This window comes from Castor canadensis, chromosome 14 (assembly GCF_047511655.1).
Source record: "Castor canadensis chromosome 14, mCasCan1.hap1v2, whole genome shotgun sequence".
NCBI lineage: Eukaryota > Metazoa > Chordata > Mammalia > Rodentia > Castoridae > Castor > Castor canadensis.
This window is the reverse complement of record NC_133399.1, coordinates 57,329,759-57,349,363: the sequence shown is the minus strand read 5'-3', so window position 1 is coordinate 57,349,363 and position 19,605 is coordinate 57,329,759. Positions and strand designations below refer to the sequence as shown.

Below are 19,605 nucleotides of genomic sequence, written 5' to 3'. Positions count from 1 at the left end.
TTAGAATATAGTTTCTCAAAGTAGTCACTGATGATTCCCTGGATTTCCTTGGTGTTTGTCTTTATCTCCCCTTTTTTGTTTCTGATTTTACTAATTTGTGTCTTTGCTCTCCTCATTCAGTCACATTTGTTTAATTTTTCAAAGAACCAGCTTTTTGTTTCATTGACTCTTTGTATGTTTTTTTTTGTCTCTATTTCATTAACTTTGGCCCTTATTTTTATTATCTCTCTCTTTCTACTTGTTTTGGATTTAGCTTGTTCTTATTTTTCTAGTAGTTTAGATGTAGCATTGGTCATTTATGTGAGAATTTTCCATTTTTTTGATATATGCACTCATGGCTATAAATTTTCCTCTTAGGACTGCCTTTGCTGTGACCCAAATGTTCTGGTAGGTGGTGTTTTCATTTTCATTAACCTCCAGGAACCTTTTAATTTCCTCTTTTATTTCATCAATGACCCAATTGATCATTAAGCAATGTGTTGTTCAGCTTCCAATTGTTTGTGTATTTTCTGCTGTTGCTTTTGTTGCTGAGTTCTAGTTTTAATCCTTGTGATTGGATACAATGCAAGGGATTAGTTCTATTTTCATATATGTGCTGAGGCTTGCTTTGTGCCCTAAGATATGATCAATTTGGAGAAAGTTCCATGGACTGCTGAGAAGAATCTATATTGTGCATAAGTTGGATGAAATACTGTATAGACATCAGCTAGGTCCATTTGATCTATGGTGTGATGTAGTTTTAGAACTTTGTTATTGATTTTTTGTTTGTATACCTATCTATTGGTAATAGAAGGGTATTAAAGTCTCCCACTACCACTGTGTTGGAGTCTATATGTGCTTTTAAGTCCTTTAGAGTATGTTTGATAAAATTGGGTGCACTGACATTGGGTCATAATTGTTATTTCTTTTTGATGTATTTCCCCTTTTATTAGTTTGAAGTATCCTTCTTTATTTTGTTTGATCAATGTAAGTTTGAAATCTACTTTGTCTGATATAATTATTGCTGCTCCTGCCTGTTATCAGGGTCTTGCCTTGGTAAATCTTCTTCCATCCTTTAACCCTAAGCCAGTGTTTGTTTCTGTCAGTGAGATGGGTCTCTTGTAAACAACAGATTGTTGGATCCTCCTTTTTTTCCAGTTTGCCAAATGGTGTCTTTTGATGGGGGAGTTGAGTCCATTGACATTCAGAGTTAATATTGATAGGTATGTGGTGATTCCTGCCATTTAGTCATTTTTGTTGTTTGAGGATTTGATTATGTGCAACCTAATCAGTGCTGCTCTTTGATTCCTTGTCTTTTCTTCTCCTGTGGTTTTGTTTGCTTTCATCTTTTGTGTGTAGAATTTCTTGTAGAATCTTCTGTAGTAGTGGGTTGGTGGTCATATATTGTTTTAGGTTCTGTTTATTGTGGAAGATTTTTATTGCTCCATCTACTTTGAATGATAGTTTTGTTGGGTAGTGTATCCTAAGGCTGAAATTATTTTCATTCAGTGCCTGAAATAACTCAGTCCATGCTCTTCTTGCTTTTAAGGTTTCCATTAAGAAATCTGCTGTGATTTTGATGGGTTTACCTTTATATGTTATTTGTTTTTTTCTCTCTTACAGCCTTTAATATTTTTTTTCTATTTTCTGTGCTGCTTGTTTTAGTGAGAATATGCCATAAGGATGTTCTATTTTGGTCAAGTCTGTTTGGTGTCCTGGAGGCTTCCTGTACCTGAAAGGTCATAACTTTCTCTAGATTCAGGAAATTTTGTTATTATTTTATTGAATATATTATGGATCCCTTTTGCTTGACCCTCTTCTTCTTTTTCAATGCCCATGATTCTCAGGTTTGGTTTTTTGATGGAGTTGCTGAGTTGTTGCATATACCTTTCACAGCTCCTGAAGTGTTTGACTAAGAGTTCTTCTGTTTTTTCTTTAATTTCTGTTTTATCTTTGAGTTCTGAGATTCTGTCTTCCATTTATTCTAGTCTGCTGGAGTGGCCTTCCAGTGTGTTTTTTGTTTCTGTTTGATTCTTTTTTCTGAGGTCATTCATATTTTTGGTCAACTCCTCTTTTATATTTTTTCATCTTTAATTCATTTATCTCTTTTTTATAGTGTCTTTTGTTTCACTTTGGTGTTTGTTTAAGTCATCTCTGAGTTCATTTATTTGTTTCTTTGCTTCTCATGTTCTTTATTTTTGGTGTTTTGAAATTTCTTGATTGCATCTTGTACACTTTGCTTAACTATGTCTAGTATCTTCCCCATGAATTTCTTAGTAATTTCTTGCAAGATTTCTTCTTTGAGGGTGTTTTTGTGGGCCTTGCTGGGCTCCTTAATGACATTTATCATTGTTTTTTTGGAGGTCAGGAACTGGGTGTCCATTTTCTTCATTTCCCACTGAATCCTCTATTGAATTTTTTTTTTGAGGAGAGTGGTTTCCATCCCTTCTTCTTCCCATCTCTCCACTTTGTGCTATGCAACTATGTTCTTGATAGGCTAGTTGGTGGTCTTAATTGACTGTTCTGTTTCCCTTGATTTAATTTTTGTGTTGTGACAGTCTTAGTTGTTAGCTAGGTTGGTATGTTATTTCTGTCCCTGGTCTGGAGGTGTAGTTTAGCAATAACAAATTCACAGATTCAATGCCAGACTAGTTGTTTATATATTATATAGAACACCTTTTGGTGATATTATTTATAAACATTGGGATTTAGCAGGGGAGTAATTCTTGTTAAGCTAGATATACAAATTCTGGAAATTGGTGAAGGTGGCATTAAAGGGGGAGGTGGGAAGTGGGGTGGGTGAGTGGGGGAAGCAGTGCAGGGGCTGCTGGGTTTTGTGGCTGTTGTGTGTGTTTAGGTGTATTTCTGTTGTTGTAGGTTGCTTATGTCAGGGATTGCAGGGGGTTGGGATTGTAGGGGGTTGGGATTGTGTAAAGTTGGTACAGTAGACTATTCAACAGATGGTGAGTGTGTAGGAAGGAGGGTTAATGTGGTGACAGGTTGGGGGAGGATTGGAGAGGAAGATAAAGATGGGAAGAGAGTGAATAAGAAGGGCAAAAAGAGTAGTTGGGAGTGAGAACAATGGATTACAGCACAGGAGAAAGAGGGAGAGTAAAGGAGGTAAGAATAGGGATGAGAAGATAGTGATGGTGAAGTTAATAATACAGAAAGAAAAAAAGAAAATAGAAATACAAATAAAATTAAAAAAAAACAATAATTAAAAAAATAACAATAAAACCACTAGGTTCCAGAACAGTAGAATTTCAGTCTTAGTTTAAGTTCTGAAGTTACTCCTCTGGCATCCAGTCCTGGTATTGGCATATAAGCAGAAGCTCTGATGTGGTCTCACCAGGTGATTGGCTTGTGAGTAGTGTTTTGTTCTTCTGTCTACCAGTTTAATTGAAATTGTGAGATGAGGTAGGTTTGCCAGATCATGCAGGGTGATCAGAGCTGTTGTTTTCACCAGCCAGCAGTTGTGTTATCCTTCTGCTGCAGCTTTGTTTGGTCAGCTCCTCCCACAGCAAGGTGGGGCAGTTTGGTTTTGAATGCTGCCCCTGTGGCCCAGGAGATCAGCTCTGGGATCCACTACCTGCCCTGCTTTGGGAGGTCGTTTGTCACCCTGTGTCTGCTCTCAGCCTTTGTGGCCTTTTCTGCATTTGTTCACTGAGAGTTTGGTGCTGAGAGTTTAGCACCTTGCCCTGCCTCTGTTCTGCATGGCAAATACAGCATTTCACCCACACCTCCACTGTTGGTGTTAGATTACAGTTCACTGTTTGTTTTTCAGTTTTGTTGTGGGGAGATCAGTCTGCCCAGGGGCTGCGCTGGTTTATGTTCCCAGGGGATGGGTACAGGAGTCACATGTGTTGCATGATGCTCAGCTGTTCTTTCTGCCAACTCACACAAAAGAGGGTTTGGAGCTGGCAGTGGCAGTTGGGAGAAATGGTGCCAAATTTTTTCAGTGCAGCATGGTGTGTGGAGGCTTTCCATGGACTAGGGGTTCAGGATGTCTCAGAGTTTGATTCTGATTGATGCTCTGTCTTCTGCTTGATGAAAGAAGGAGAAGAGAAGGAAAGAAAAAAAGAGAGAGTGAAATGCCTTGGAGGTGGGGGGATGTTCCCTGGGAAAGACCCACCTTGTTGGCTGTGCCACAGGTTGCAGCTGTCAGGTACAATTAAAGGCTGATTTAAGGGTCAGTCTTTGAATTTTTTTCTGCACCTAATGTGATGGTGGTTATTATTTTGGCTAGAAGCAATCAGAATTATCCAACTGCAGCTCCGATGTCTCAAGGAGGTTTCTGGAATCACGGAGCTTAGGCTTTCTGCTTTGTACCCTAGTTACCATCTTGGATCCCTCTATACAATAATTAAAAATGAATTTGTAGCTTGGCACCAGTAAATAGTTCAGGCCTGTGAGCCTGACTACTCAAGAGACAGAGATAAGGAGGATCATGATTTGAGGCTAGAAAGGGCCAAAAGGAAGACCCTATCGCAAAAATACCCAATGCAAAAAAGGATTGGCAAAGTGGCTAAAGTAGCACCTGCCTAGTAAGCATGAGGCCCTGAGCTCAAACCCTAGCACCAGAAAATATGAATTTGTACATCACCATTATGAACATTTGTCCATTTTTTCCTCAAACATGGGTTATGCATCTTCTGTCTCTCCTCTTTCTGGGACTTCCATTATGCATACATTTATCTCCTTGATACTGACTCATATAACCATATGTTCTCTTCATTTATTTCAATGTTGTTTACATTTTTATCTTTGACATGATGATTTCAAATACCATGTCTTCAAGTTCACTGGATCTTACATTGACCAAATGTGTTTTTGAACTCCTCTACTAAATCTTTCAGTTCATTTATCATAATTTTTAGCTCCAGAATCTCTGTTCATTTCATTTTAATTTCTTTTAAACAAGGGTGAATAAAGCAGGAGAGTTTATTGAAATAGAAAAATGGCAAAGAATAGAGTTCCCAGAGCTGGGAGTGGTTCTAGGAGAGGGTGCCCAATTTCATTTTAATTTCTATCTCTTTATTAATATTTATAAATTTGTTAATATTTATGAACCAGATATATGTTTCTGACACATCACTCAAAAAGCAATTAATGTAATTCATCATTTTATTGGCTAAAGAAAAAAAATCATAAGATCCTGTCAGTAGACATAGAAAACCATTTGACCAAATACAGGACTACTTATAAGCACTCTCAGCAAATGAGAATGTAAGGGAACTTTCACCCTGAAAAAGAGCACTTACCAAAGGCCAACAGCTAACATCATACTTGTGATGAGGCAATAATGCTGTATGGCTAAGATCAGGAACAAGGTAAGAAAGTAGCTTACCACTTTGGAGTCCAGTATGTTGGACTTAGCATGAGATTCAGCAATTATCCTTCTTGGTATTTACTTAAATTGAAAGCAAGAAATATGTACACAAAAACATGCACACGAATGTTCATAGCAACTTTATTCATAATTGTCACAGATGACATATAATCAAAATGTCATTTACTAAGTGAATGGATAAATAAATTTGAGTACAACCACACAATGGAATATCATCCAGGAATTTAGGAAAATGAACCATTAAATTACAAAAAGACATAGCGAAATCTTAAATAGATAGTGCTAAGTATGCACTATGTATACATATGCATATGATGTACAGCAGCAGAAAAACTATAGGGAGTAAAAGTGCATTAGTTACTGGGGATTTGTAGAAATGCTATTGGCAAAATACTATATACTATTTTGCTCTTAGAAAAAAAATTGAATAAACTATTTTTGAAGTCAAAATTGGTATTGCCAAAAAAAGCTTGACAAGATCAACTGGGTAAAGAAATAACCCAGGCAATAATTTTGTTCTTTTTATCTATTTAGCACCCAAAGGCTATAACTTTAGAGGCATTTTCAGTTGTTATAGCACAGCTGCTTGGAATTAATCTTGGATTAACATATGATGATATCTACAACTGTTACTGTCCAGGAAGTTCATGCATAATGAATCCAGAGGCAATGTAAGGTTTTTATTTTTTTAAATCAAACTTATATCTACTCTTGGGAAATATTTGTAACATTCCTTGATGTATAATGTCTCACAACATGAATTGAGTAAGGATATTATTAATAAATATATATGTACTTATTTAAGGCATATTAAAGAAAATGAGTTTAGGATGTTACAGAAAATGTACTTCATATATATGTATTTCAAAGTTAGTGCATGGAGAGGAAGTCGATGTTGAAGAGGATGTTCTGGGGTTTATTGGAGTCTTGTTGGAATTGTTGATGCCCTTTTCATAGTGAGAAGATACAATGATACTCAAATAACAAGAAGCTTGAAAGCTCAACAAAACCAGGTGTGAGAAGATTTGGCATTGTTGTGGGGGTTGGTAACAACAAAAGAAGAGAATAGAAATGGTTGGGACTACAAGAAAGAATGTTTTAAGCACAGGGAAAACAAAGTGAAATACATTGAAGACAAAGAATCATGAGTCAGGGGAAGCACAGGAAATACAGGAAAGCACTTTAATGTATGGAGAAGTGAGGGGTGGAATTTTATAATAAATGTAAGAAAACACAATTAGTCCATTTATGCAAATAATGGTAAAAAGTGTCCTATAAAATGAATGTAAATTATAAGAGGGAAAATACATAGTAATATCATTAAAAGTTGTAATTAGGAATAGGATATTTATATGAAAACCAAAGTACTTCTCTCCAAACATTTACAAACTCATAAGGAAAAAAATGAATTAATAATAAAATAAAATAAATAATGGAACAATGGAGATTACTCTGGTCAATGTAATTTTATCAGTAATAAAACCAACTTATCGAAGTGATTTCTAGCAGTAATATAAGAAATTGAAATTGTGTGCCACTTTTTAGGTTGCAATGAAATAAACAGAAAATACTCCTGTGGCAGTGTTGGCGAGCTGCCTCACCCACGGGTAATCACTAATGACAGATGTCTTAGACCTAAATTGAGGGACTTTGTACAAAATAATTGACTTGTGATTATAAAACTTTTCATGGTCATGAAAGCTTAACAAAACATAGGCAACTCTAAGGAGACTGTTGCCAGACAATGGTAATGTTCTAGTGTTTGTGCACATTTGAATGGATTCTGAGGATTAAATAGTACAGATATATCATTCTTTCCTGATTTTTAAAGGTCTGGTGTGGTTACATAGAATTCATTTCTACATAAGAACTGCTTGGTAAAGAATGTAGACTCATTAAGATTCACAGGACTCTAGGAAGCAAAATTTGTTTTGGGGCTACATTTTCACCATTATGCAAATTTTAAGACTGTTATAGAAAATTAAACAAAAACTAAACAGTATACATAAGTGTATAGAAATACAGTTGCTATGCTTAGTGACGTGAACCTGTAGTCTTTTAAGAGGCAGGAATATCACTTGAGCATAGGAGTGATATAAAGTTAACCCCTCCCCCTGCCATCTAGAAAAAGTATAGAAATATAAAACACAAAAAAGTTACTAACAATGAAACAATAGAAGGAATGAAGGGCTTGTATGTTTTCTACTCCTCACTATGGAAATAATTGTATTTGATTACTTTTGTTACCCCAAACCAGAAAACGATTTCTTTTCTCAATGACACAATTACCTTTAGTTCCTTAAAGTTTTTACTTGTTTCTTAGCATATTCCATTTCTTAATGATCATCTGAGCTTCTTAGCATAATGATTATGCTCACAGTAATAGGATATTCTCAAATAGAGCTCACAAGACGCCATGCACTGTTGAGTGGAGTATCATGTGCTCTACTTTCTACATGTCTATTATAACAAATTACTATAAAACGAACTTTTTGCTTTTGTTTAATAACTGTGTAAAAGCAAAGGAAAATCTTCTTTTCTTCTTGACTCTTCTTTAAGTGAAGCAATCCAGAAGTCACAGCACTTTTTTGAAAAGTGTTATTTTGATAATGCCTTTGTTTCATTTATCTGAGGAATATAATTTAATTTTAGACAATCCCATGGTATAAAGACTTTTAGCAGTTGCAGCATGGATGGATTTAAGCAGATGGTTTCACAGCCTGAATTTGAATGTCTTCAGAACCAAAAAGTTTCAGAAGTGATTCTCCAACCAAAGCAAGCGACTTGTGGTAATGGAATTTTGGAAAGTGGAGAAGACTGTGATTGTGGCCCACCAGAGGTTAGTGATAAACCTTCATAGCTTATCCAAAGACTGATTTTTTGTGTTTAGCATGTAGTCTTGTATGTATAGATTTGATAGAAAATGGGAGGGCATCATTTTTAAAGATACTGCACCATTTTGTTAAATATCTAAGACAGAGTGTCAGTGTGGTGGTACACACCCATAATCCCAGAGTTTCTGGCCAGACTGGGCTCCATGGCAAGACCCTGTCTACACAAACACACACACACACACACACACACACACACATGAGGGAGAGAGGGAGAGAGAGAGAGAGAGAGAGAGAGAGAGAGAGAGAGAGAGAGAGAGAGATGAGGCATGGAATAACTGATTTATCCTGAATTTGGAGCTTTCAAAGAGCTTAAATTGTGGGCAAAATCATACTATACGGATAAAATACAGTGGTTTTACCTATATAGTTTGGCTCTAACATATAGTGTTTCATTGTACAGCCATTAATAGCAATATTTTGTACTAAGAACACCAGTAGTATTCATAATCTAATGTAATTATCACTTCCAAATTCCTCCAAAGTGACTGCATTGGTTTACTAAGATATAAATGTTTTCATTGATGTCCTCATCTTCTAATTTCAGTCACTGCATCCATGGAAACTTCATTATTTTAATGAACTGGATTATTCATAGCATGTCCATTGTCATCCGTGATAATACACATGACCCAACAATGATGCATGCACAGCTGAACTATTCCTTATTTTTCTTCCTTTCTTCCATTTGAGACATAAATAAAATCAAAACTGTTTTGTTTAACACTTTTGTTGTAATTTTATTATAGACTTCATTAGCATTTAAAATATAGCATAGGAGTGGAGGAGTGGGTCAAGTGGTAGAGTGCCTGAGTCCCTGAGTCCAAACCCTAGTACTGCCAAAAAATATATGTGTGTATGTATATATATATACACATAGAGACATATATGTATAACATAAACTTCTGGGGCTAATGTTTTCATTGCCTTATTGCTGATAATATCTTGACCCTATCAAAATCAAATGCATTGTTCTGACCAAGTGTCTTTTCTGTGGGTTTCCTGTAAATAAGCTTCTACCGTTCCAGATGTATTTTCCTAAGTGAAGCAGAAGGTGTTAACTATCACACATACTCCTTCTGGTTCAGCTGATGGATAGTCCAATGCAATCAGACTATCTAAAACACTGTTAGCCACAGAAATTAAAGAACTCTACAGTGAAACTATAGATTTTGCAATAGAATCAGCTCAAATCTCTCAGTTCAAATCTCTAATGACAAACTCATTGACATTTATGCCAGGCTGTGTAAGGAGTATTCTACAAAAGGAGGATCGTTTCTAGAGACACAAATTCACTGGCAAATTCCTCTGTATTCCATAGTCTTGACCATTGTTCATTTTTAACTGATTATAGAGTGATAGTGTTACTTGTACAACCCCTAATCCACACTGGCTTCTTATTTTCTACTTATTAAGACATTTTAATCATTAAATCCTCCAACAGATAAAACTAGATCCTAGAGGGATACCATAGATCATTCCTTGTGGAGGAGCTTTGCATGTTTGGGTCACCAATGGGTAAACACTGGTAATGTTGGCCTAAGAAACGTTGCATGGCCAGAGACTGCTGAAAATAAGGATTAGAGTTATAAATCTATCTGAAAACTGTTGAATTATCTTTCTTTTGTTTTTCTTATTGAATTTCTGTCCTAATTGGACTATAAAACTCTCAATACAGGTGAGATTGTCAAATGTAAGCAAGTCAGGGCTGGAGGTATGCCTCATGCTGTGGAGTGCTTGCCTAGCAAGTGCAAGGCCCCGAGTTCAAGCCCCAGTTTTGCAAAAAAGTAATTCCAAATTTAAACAAGTAATCTGAATACATGAATCTAAAAGCCTAACCCTATAGAAAGTACTAGATGATGGACTTGGGATATCAGTGAAATATGTTATAAGGTAAACCAGAAATTCTCTAAGATTATATAAAGACTTAGATTTAACATGAGATAGCCATCATTCAGTTATGATCCCAGTGGGGACTGTCAATTGTAGAATCTTACTTACCGCATTATTTTGTCTTATAAAATAATGGAATTAAAAAGAAAGAAAGTAGGGAACAGATAACAAGGGAGAAAGGTTTCATGGTGATAGAAAATAGAAGTCTTAATCTGTGATCTTGGGAACAGTAGGATGCTTGCTGCTTCTGAAAAGAAACCTCTCTGGTTAGTTTTAATTTGAGGTCTCCAGTGAGTGTACAGGTACAGGCTCTCTTGACTTGAGAGATGTGGAGCCAAGACTGAAAGCTGTAAAATGTTGATGCAGAGAGGAACTCAATTGGTATCCTTTTTTAGTGGTGCTGGGAATTGAAGGAATATCCCTTGATTTCTTAAATTTCTTCATGATAACACATAGCTACCTGTTTTTATAAACTTCTGACTTCCAGTATTACAATGAGTATGCCTCTATTTTCTGTTGTTATAACTTAGTATATGAGATTGGGTAATTTGTAGAGAGATTTATGTTTTTCATAGTTCTGGAGGCTGGAAAGTGCCAACATCTGCTCAGCTTCCAGCGCTGCTTCAACTCTAGGTAGATGAAAGGCAAGTGGTCTGATTACATGAGCACACATTACAAGATGAAATTATGATGGCTACAAGTAATGAGGCAATAGGAGTTTTTGTTTTTTTTTTAGCTCCATCACAGTTTTATGAGACCACATTTTACATGGGGTCTATTGTTGACTGAGTACGTGACTATTATATAGAAGCTTTTTGTAGACTAGCCAAAACTTATTACGTAGCATATGATATTTTGAAAATAAATAAAGTCATAAAAATCCTATGCCTCACTTGATTGTATTTGCCTTTAGAAATGTGTTTATAAAAAATGCTGCAACCCTACAGCTTGTACTCTGATTGGAAAGGCAGAGTGTGGCACTGGACCATGCTGTAATGCAAAAACTTGTGAGGTAAGGCTTTAGCAAACTATATTATTTCCAGTTCGTGATTTTTTGTGTTCTTATGCACTCCTTTTGTAACTTCTTTTGAACACATTTTTCAAATATTTTAATTCATATTCTCTTTGAAGGGCTTTTTTTAGTCTAGTTCTTAATTGTGCATGAATATTTCTTTTTTGTCCTTAAGTATTCCTTATAGCATCTTTGTAGAGGAATTATGCTATTCCACAAAGTGCAGACATTAAGGATTTTTAAAAATTTTGTGCTGGAAATCAAACCCAGGGCCTTGCACATGCTAGGTAGGTGCTCTGTTGCTGAGCCACACCTTCAGCCTAAGGATATTTTCTATTATTATATCATGTCATTTGTTTCACATTAAGTAGTAACTTCTGATGGCGAACAACAGAAACTCAATTCATACACAAGTGATTTTCCATTCAGAGGATGTCCTTTCAAGTACCTTTCAAGCTTCTTCTGGGATCTGTTTTTCACTGAGTGGTTTCAGTCTCTACTGAAGATCCACTCAATTCATTCTTACAATACCAGTTCTGTATTGTTTGAGAGCTATGAGTTTCTCTTGGTTGTGCCTGACTGTTCATGATCAAGTAGCTTAAAAAAAACAACCATACCCACACACAGCAGACTGAAATATTCTGACAAGCGAAGAATAATAAGAGCTCTCATTTTGAAAATGGCAGAAAAGGAATCAATGTAGTAGATTCAGTAATAGGCAGTGTATTGAACTCCAAAGTGTGGCTCTGGCAAGTTGTTCTTTTCTGTTCTGTCAACTAATGATTAAAGCCAATATCTATTTGTTTCAAGGTGCATGAATGTAGAAGCTGGGCTAGAGTTTGTAGTTCTCAGCAATAAGCCTTGTTGCTTTTCCCTCTGCCAGAATGCTTGTCTTTCTCTACAAAGCAGGGAGATTGGGTACTAAGGCTTTTCTGAACAGCTCATTGCTGTCTGCCTACATCTTTAAATAGTAGTTAACTACTCTTCTTAGTAGGTTCCTTTTTAAAGATGGACGCAAATGCCACATTTGGTAGAATGAAAATTCACATTACAAGTCATTTGGAAGGGTCTACACTAAATATATCAGTCCACATTAATTTTATTGTGCATTATGATGTAGAATTTGACTTATGCTGTCATTCAAAGCCTTCCACTGTCTTATACTCTGTTCTCACCTTTATTTGCCATAGGTGTAAAAGGTTTTCTATTTTTTTCATCTTCTTTCAAATAGGTGAGCTTCTACCAAAGTGTGTGTAAAATGTGGAGATTGTATCCAATTGTTTTTGCCATAAAATTTCAACTTAGACATAGCTCCATGGGCAAATATATGAAAGACAGCTGATTTTCTACTCCTATTCATGATGAACATGCTTCTAAGCAGTACTTAGATAATTTAAAAAAGAGTCGATACCACATTATACCAATTGTTCTGTTGTATTCTGATCAATGGTCAAGCATAGAAAAATAAATATTTAAATATTTTTAGGTAAGGAAGTTTGTGGATCTTTTTTTTAATGTTTTTATTAGTGTATGATAGTTATACAGAGGGTTTCACTTTTCCATTTTTATAGCTATATCATCTATCTATCTATCCATCTATCTATCATCTATCTATCTTTATACATTGTACCCTGATTTGGTCCATCCCCGAGATTTGTTTAAATAAATTTAAGTAAAAGATGAATATGCAGCTTCAAGGATTTTATCCTAGGTATCTCTGTGATATCCTTGCTTTTTTGGTGATAATTGTCACAAAAGCTTTCTCCATTTGTGGTATAGATAGGTCATGGCATTCTCTTACATTTTCAGTCCATACTGTATAATATTTCAAAAGAGTAAAGAGGTCCTATGCTGTTCAATGTATCAGTCCTTGATAGTAAATGAAAACCTGACTGACCTTGACAAATATGTATGTTTGTTGTTCTTTGTCTCACAGATCAATGAAAGAGGAATGCTATGTAGAAAAAGTAAAGATATGTGTGATTTTCCAGAATTTTGCAATGGAACATCAGAGTTTTGTGTACCTGATGTGCAGTCTGCTAATTTAGAACCATGCAATAATAGGAGTGCCTTTTGTCTAAATGGAATTTGCCGAGACCCGGATAGACAGTGTGCAGACTTATTTGGAAAATGTACTGGTTGTATCTTTTTTTTTCTGGGGTTTATTTTAAGCTGCAATTATTTTAAAGTCAATAATCTATTTTATAGCTATACAAAAATGCTGTTTTAATCTACATTTGTAAATAAGATTACCAACTAAGCAAGTTTTATCTATTTCAAATGGAAAAATGGACAAAAAGAATAGGATATTAGTCAAATTTGGGTTATTAATAGATAGGGTAGCCAATCAGGATTTTATTTAAGAGAACAGATAACTGGTTTCTCAATAGTTTCTGTTAGTATGGTACAAATTTTTGTACTTTGAGTAGTTTTTAGTTGTTTTTCCTCATGTTGACAATAGATGGCACAAAAAGTTTATAGTACATAACACTGACTGGGCATTGCTGTGTTCTGCAGGTCTCTATTGACTTCCCACACTTTTAAAAGTTTTAAATGATTTTTTGGTAGTATGGGTAATGGAACTTCTTTTCATTTTTGATTTTTTCAGATGCTAAGGGCTCTAATTATTTGTGTGCACAAGAAGTGAATATTCAAGGTGACAAATTTGGAAACTGTCATGGAAATTGTAATTTTCAGTATGTATTTAGAAAATTCTACATTTTGTTGTGTTTGTTCTGTGTGTTTATTGCAAAGATTCATGTAAATAAAAACAAGAGATGAACGTAGTATTTATAGGTAGCATGGCTGTTTGGCTTCACAAGGTGGTGTATTGATCAGAGTGACACTTTGAATTATTCTTATACTTTGAATTGTTATTAACCTAATATATGGTACACTTAAGTGACAAGCAGATAACTTTTTCCTTCCTTACATTGCCAGGTTTATACTTTGTGGAAAGATAGTTTGTCACTGGACAAAATCAGAAATCATACCACAGACAGTATATGATATCCAGTATACTTATCTTGGAGGCCATGTGTGTGTGTCTGCACATTTAAGAAAGAATGATAGACAAGACAATACCTATGTACATGATGGTACTATTTGTGGTCCAAATCAAGTAAGTACAATTTTTCCTTGATATTATACGTGGTAGATTTGTGTGCAAATGTTTGTATTTGCATATATAAGAGACACCTTGTTAAATGCAAATGACTAAAAATACAAATTAACCAATGAAGAATTAACCAATTTCAATAAAGAAAATGGAAGCTGGAAATTCATTCAAACGTCAAGTTCTATTACAAAATCAAGATAATTAAGAAAATGCAGCATTGGTATAAGGGTAGATAAAATAATCTATAGACTAAAATAGAAAATATTTCAGAGGAATTTCAGATCAAATGTTTTAATAAAGATACTTAAAGAAAAGTTAGGTGAAGTGTATTATACACTCAAAACTGGGCACAGTGGCTATAATCTAGTTACTCAAAAGGCAGAGTTTGAGAAGATAGCGGTTCCAGGCCAGGCTGAGCAAAAAAAAAAAAAAAAAGTTAGCAAGATCCCTATCTCAACCACAAATCAGGTCTGATGATGTACACCTGGCATCTCAACTATCCAAGAGGTGTAAATGAGAGGATTTGATCCAGCCTGGCTTGGGTATAAACATGAGACCCTTCTGTATAAATAACTAAAGCACAAAGAGATGGTGGAATAGCTCATGAGGTAGAGAGCCTGCCTAGCAAGCACAAGGCCCTAGGTTCAAACCCAAGTACCACTAAAACAACAACAAAAAAAAACCGTTGCTATGAGAGTGGAGTCAACCACTGTGACTCTACCTGATAACGTGGAAAAGTCTTTGAAATTTGTTGATGGGGCAGTTTTTTAAAGTCTGCAGTGACAGGTAGAGAAACTGTTAAGTGCCTAGAAGACTAGACTGGTGATAGAAACGTAGATAGTAAGACTATCCTGATGAGGTTTTAGATGGAAATGAGGATTCTATAGGAAATTGGACTACAGGCCATCCTTGTTACACTGTGACAAAGAATTTTAGCAATTTTGCCCATTTTCTGAAACTCTGTGGGGTTGGATAATAAAGCTGATGGGCTAGTTTGTCTGGCAGAGGAAATATCAAGGCAGCACAACATCCAAGCATTGGCATCAGTATTATTGGCTGGGGTTATATATGGGGTTATGAAGGTTTCTACCAAGACCTTAAAGGAAACCCCAGGAGGCCAGTGTGTGGGTGATTCCATTTCCTACAAGCAGCCCCTGACAAGGTGATGTCAGGATTTTAAGAGTAAAACTAAAAATTCAGTGGAAACTCCAGAAAGTTAGCGATGCCAGGTATGTGGAATTCCTGTCAAGGGAGGCTTCAGGCAGTGTGCAAAACTGTGCAGGAGAGAACGGCCAGATGAGCTGAAGTCAGCAAAGCCAGACATGGGGATACCCAAGTCTTTGTGGGGCCACATCTGCCTCAGTGTGCCCTGAAGGATGGTCTGGTGACTCTTTCCTGTTTTCTTTTTCCCCCTTTGGGAATATTAATGTTTGCTCTGTACTCTTGTATCTTGGTATTACATCATTTTCTTCCTGATTTTTACAAGGACTCACAGATGAATTTTTCTTGCACCTCAGAGGAGACATTGTGGCTTAAAAAAAAAAAGACAGGGTCTTGCTTTGTATTCAAGCTCAGGCTGGCCTCAAACTTGAAATCCCCCTGCGCCAGGCTTCCATCTGCTGGGATTATAGCATACACCACCATGCACTGCTTCGAAAGAGACTTTAGACTTGAACTTTTAACTAATACTCACCCAGTTAGGACTTTGGGACTCTGATGAAGGGACCAAATGCATTCTCAATTTGATGTGAACATGCTTTTTGGAGTCAGGGCTGGAATGCTGTAATATGGAGCTGGACACATGCCCCAAAGGCCTATGTGTCGAAAGCTTGATCCCCAGCCCATGGTGCTACTAGGGGGTGGTCTAACCTTTAGAAGGTGGGACCTATTGGGCAGCTTTAGGTCAATGGAGGTTTGCCCTAGAAGGGAATTTTGGGAAGAGACCCTGGTCTCTTTCTCTTCTTCTTTTTTTGGCCATGAAGTAAGTAGCTTTGCTCTCCCATGTGCTTCCTAGCATGACCAATAAAACATGGACTGAAAACTGAAATTGTGAACCAAAATATACCTTTTCTCTTCATGAAATGATTATCGGGTTATTTGCTACAATAACTGAGAACTGATTAATGCAATATAAAATCATAAAGGGTGGAGAGACAAAGACAGGCCAGCTAGGGACCTCAGAACCCAACGAACAATATAATAGTGAGTTTTCTTTTTTTCCGCATCATATATCCTAAACCAGGTGACAGAGAGGCCAAGTGGCAAAGACATGCTTAAGAAAGTCCTGTCTCCTTTACTTTATCCAAATTAGACAGGAAAATAAAAGTGACAGGGGCCTTCAACCCTGCCAGAGAGCAAGGAGCAGACCCCCAGTGGAAAGTTTGTTTCCTCTTACCCTAGGAGCAATTTGGAGCCCACTCCCACCCCTGGTGTTAATGGAACTGTAGTTCCAACCATACTTGGCAAAAATGATGCAGTGTCTCTTTTCTTCTTGACAGTTTTTAACAAAGGAGGACTGCCAAAACAGAAAATTTAGCAATATTCAGTGCCTCATAAAATAATGCCCAAGGTGTCCAGGTTTCAGGCAAAAGTCACCCCTCATACACAAAACAGAAAAGAATTTCAAATTGGACGAGAAAAGGAATCAACAAATACCAACACTGAGATGACATACATGTAAGAATTCTCCTTCAGAGAATGTGAAGCAGTCATTGTTAATGTGTTTCAGTGAGCAGCTGCATGCTTGAAATCAGTGAAGCAACTCAAATTTCAGCAAAGAAATAGAAAGTATAAAGAAGAGCCAACTGGAAAACTCAGAACTGAATAAATACACTAACAAGTTTGTAACTTGATGGGCTCAGGATCAGAGTGGAAGGGATAGGGAAAGAATCAGTGAGTCTGAAGACAAAACAATAAAAAAGTAACAAATATGAATAATAGAAAATAATGGAAAAAATGAATACTGACTTAGAAAGGCATGTAACATTGTCATTAAAGACGTCATTAAAGATGAAAAAGGATTTGATGAAATAACAACTGGAAAAACTGCAAATTAGGGAATAAACTTACCAATTGAAGAAGCTGAATGAACTCTGTACTGGAAGAACCCATTGAAATTCATAGCAGTTTCAGCATAATAAAATTTCTGGAAATTTAAGTACAGAAAAAGTCTTAAAAGTATGATTTACATGTCACAAAAGGTTGTCATGTTATTTAACTAAGTTTCTACCATCCCACACAACATGGGGATTCAGCCAATGTCCCATAGGAGAATTCAGCCATGCATTTGAAAGGCGACTGGCCAGTGTTACCCATGGCTAAGGGAACAAAGCAAAAGAAGTTAGGAAAAATAAGCAAGAAAGAAAAAGAAAGGCAGGGCAGGGAAGGAGAGAGCTGAAGAGAGGAAGAAGAAAGGAAGGAAGAAAGTAGGGAGGGAAGGAAGGGAGGGAATCAGGAAGAAGAAAGAATGAAAAGAAAGTGGAAGCGGGATGATTAATACCTCACTTTTGAAAGGTTCTTCCAGTTTGTAATTTTAGTTAATACTCATTGTATTCAATGATCTCTGATTCCTTTTAAATATGATTTGAGTTTTCTGGTAGGTGTAGTAGAAGCTTTGGGCTTATATACATTTTTACTGCCAAACCATTTTAAAGACAACTTGAGGGCTTCCTCTGTGTGAGTGGGTTTTGTCAAATGTCATTTTAGAAGCTGGCTTGTAAGCCATGAATCAGCAGTTTAATTGAGTAATGCTCATTTCCAGAGGGCAGACCATTCTAAAAGCATGAATTCACATTCGCCATTAATTCAGTTGTTTCAGGAGCAAATACCTTTCTACACTTTTCTTGCTTGGGATAGAAGTGTTATGTTGACTGTGTCCTGCAATTGAAAGGAAGGGAATGATGGGTAGGGGATGTTGAGAGGTAACTACTTCTGTGGCTCTGTGGACAGACCTCACATGACAATGCCACATGAAGCCATCCTTCCATTCCTGCCCTTTCACCTCTTCTTCCTGTGACTCTGAGCTGCCAATCTCCTAGAGCATCATTTGCCTGGCCAACTGGGCTCTTCTGGTGCCACTGAATTTCTCTTGGTCACTTACTTAATTCATTTTATCCACCAATGGCCTTCCATTTTATTTATTTCAGAATCCTGGAAAGTTCCTAAATCCTTCTTCAAATTGCCTCTTTTTTTTACATTGCAAGAACTTTTGTAAATGCCACAGTGTACCTCCACCCAGGACAATAAAGAAAAATAAAATAAAATTCTTACTCACCACCATCCTTAGGAAAAGGGTGCTTTTATTTATGTCAAGCCTGTCAATTTCAATTTGAATTCTGTGACTGTTTAAAAGATTCCTAAAGATTCACTTTATTCTCATGTTATTCTACACTTGCTCTTTTTTATTAACATATTATTAATTATAAAAACTGTAATTAGCATATGCTAATTGTAATATATTCGTTGTGATTTTCCATACATGCATGCACTTCACTTACTTTGATCAAATTCTCCTCTCTATGATTGTTTCTTATCTCCCCTCACCCCTTTTGAAAGCAGTTTAATGGATTTCACGATTCTATTGTCATATATGTGTATGAAATACTTCTATTATATTCACCCCCCTTCACTCTCTCCTTTTCCTGCTTGTCCCCATCCCCAAGCAATGTCCCTATTGTATACTCATTGACTTCAGCGAGTTGGGAAAGTAGAAATTTCCTTATCTCACCTTCATATTATGTGGGTGCTTCCTAAAAAGCAAATTTCCTACATGTCTATATCTGTATCTATACAAATGTCGATAGAAAGATTACATAGAAATGAGATAGACATTTTTTTCCTACTCATCAACATGAAAAAATAATGTGTATGTCACTTTTAATTATAATAAAAATTCTAAATACACAAAGTCATGTACAAAGTGAATAATATGGAGATAGGCATTATTTCAGCAAAAAGAAGCAACTTTGTTTAATATTGGTTGCATTAGAAAGTTTCTTTATATTTGTTACTTTTAAGACTTACTGGGGGGAGGGAGAAGAAAGAGTAATAAAGGGGTGAAATGGTTTACATTACATTGCATGCATAGATGGAAATATTGTAATAAACTCCTTGTTTTATATAGTTAATATATACTAATAAAAATAAATAATAGTGAATGGTTAAAATTAACACTTTTACCTATCTTTATATATTGGAGAAACAGCTTCATATACTGTAGGTGTTTCTTTAAGGAAGTGCATTTTTGGGACACTAGGGATTTCCTTGTTTTCAAATAATGATGTTACTGCTTCTGAAACACTATTGTCCAAAGAGGGCCCCATGTGTTAGCTTATAGGCAAAACATTCTCCTAACCATTGACCA

General features: G+C 36.1%; 1 protein-coding gene across 1 annotated transcript in view; it reads left to right on the top strand.

Moving 5' to 3' along the window:
* The window catches only part of LOC109676412 (disintegrin and metalloproteinase domain-containing protein 5-like), a 208,130-nt gene that overhangs the window by 169,211 nt on the left and 19,314 nt on the right, over positions 1 to 19,605 (top strand). Inside the window, exon 20 of the mRNA XM_074053314.1 lies at positions 7,982 to 8,168. Coding sequence (XP_073909415.1) covers positions 7,982 to 8,168 — 187 coding nt within the window. The remainder of the gene's footprint in view (positions 1 to 7,981; positions 8,169 to 19,605) is intronic.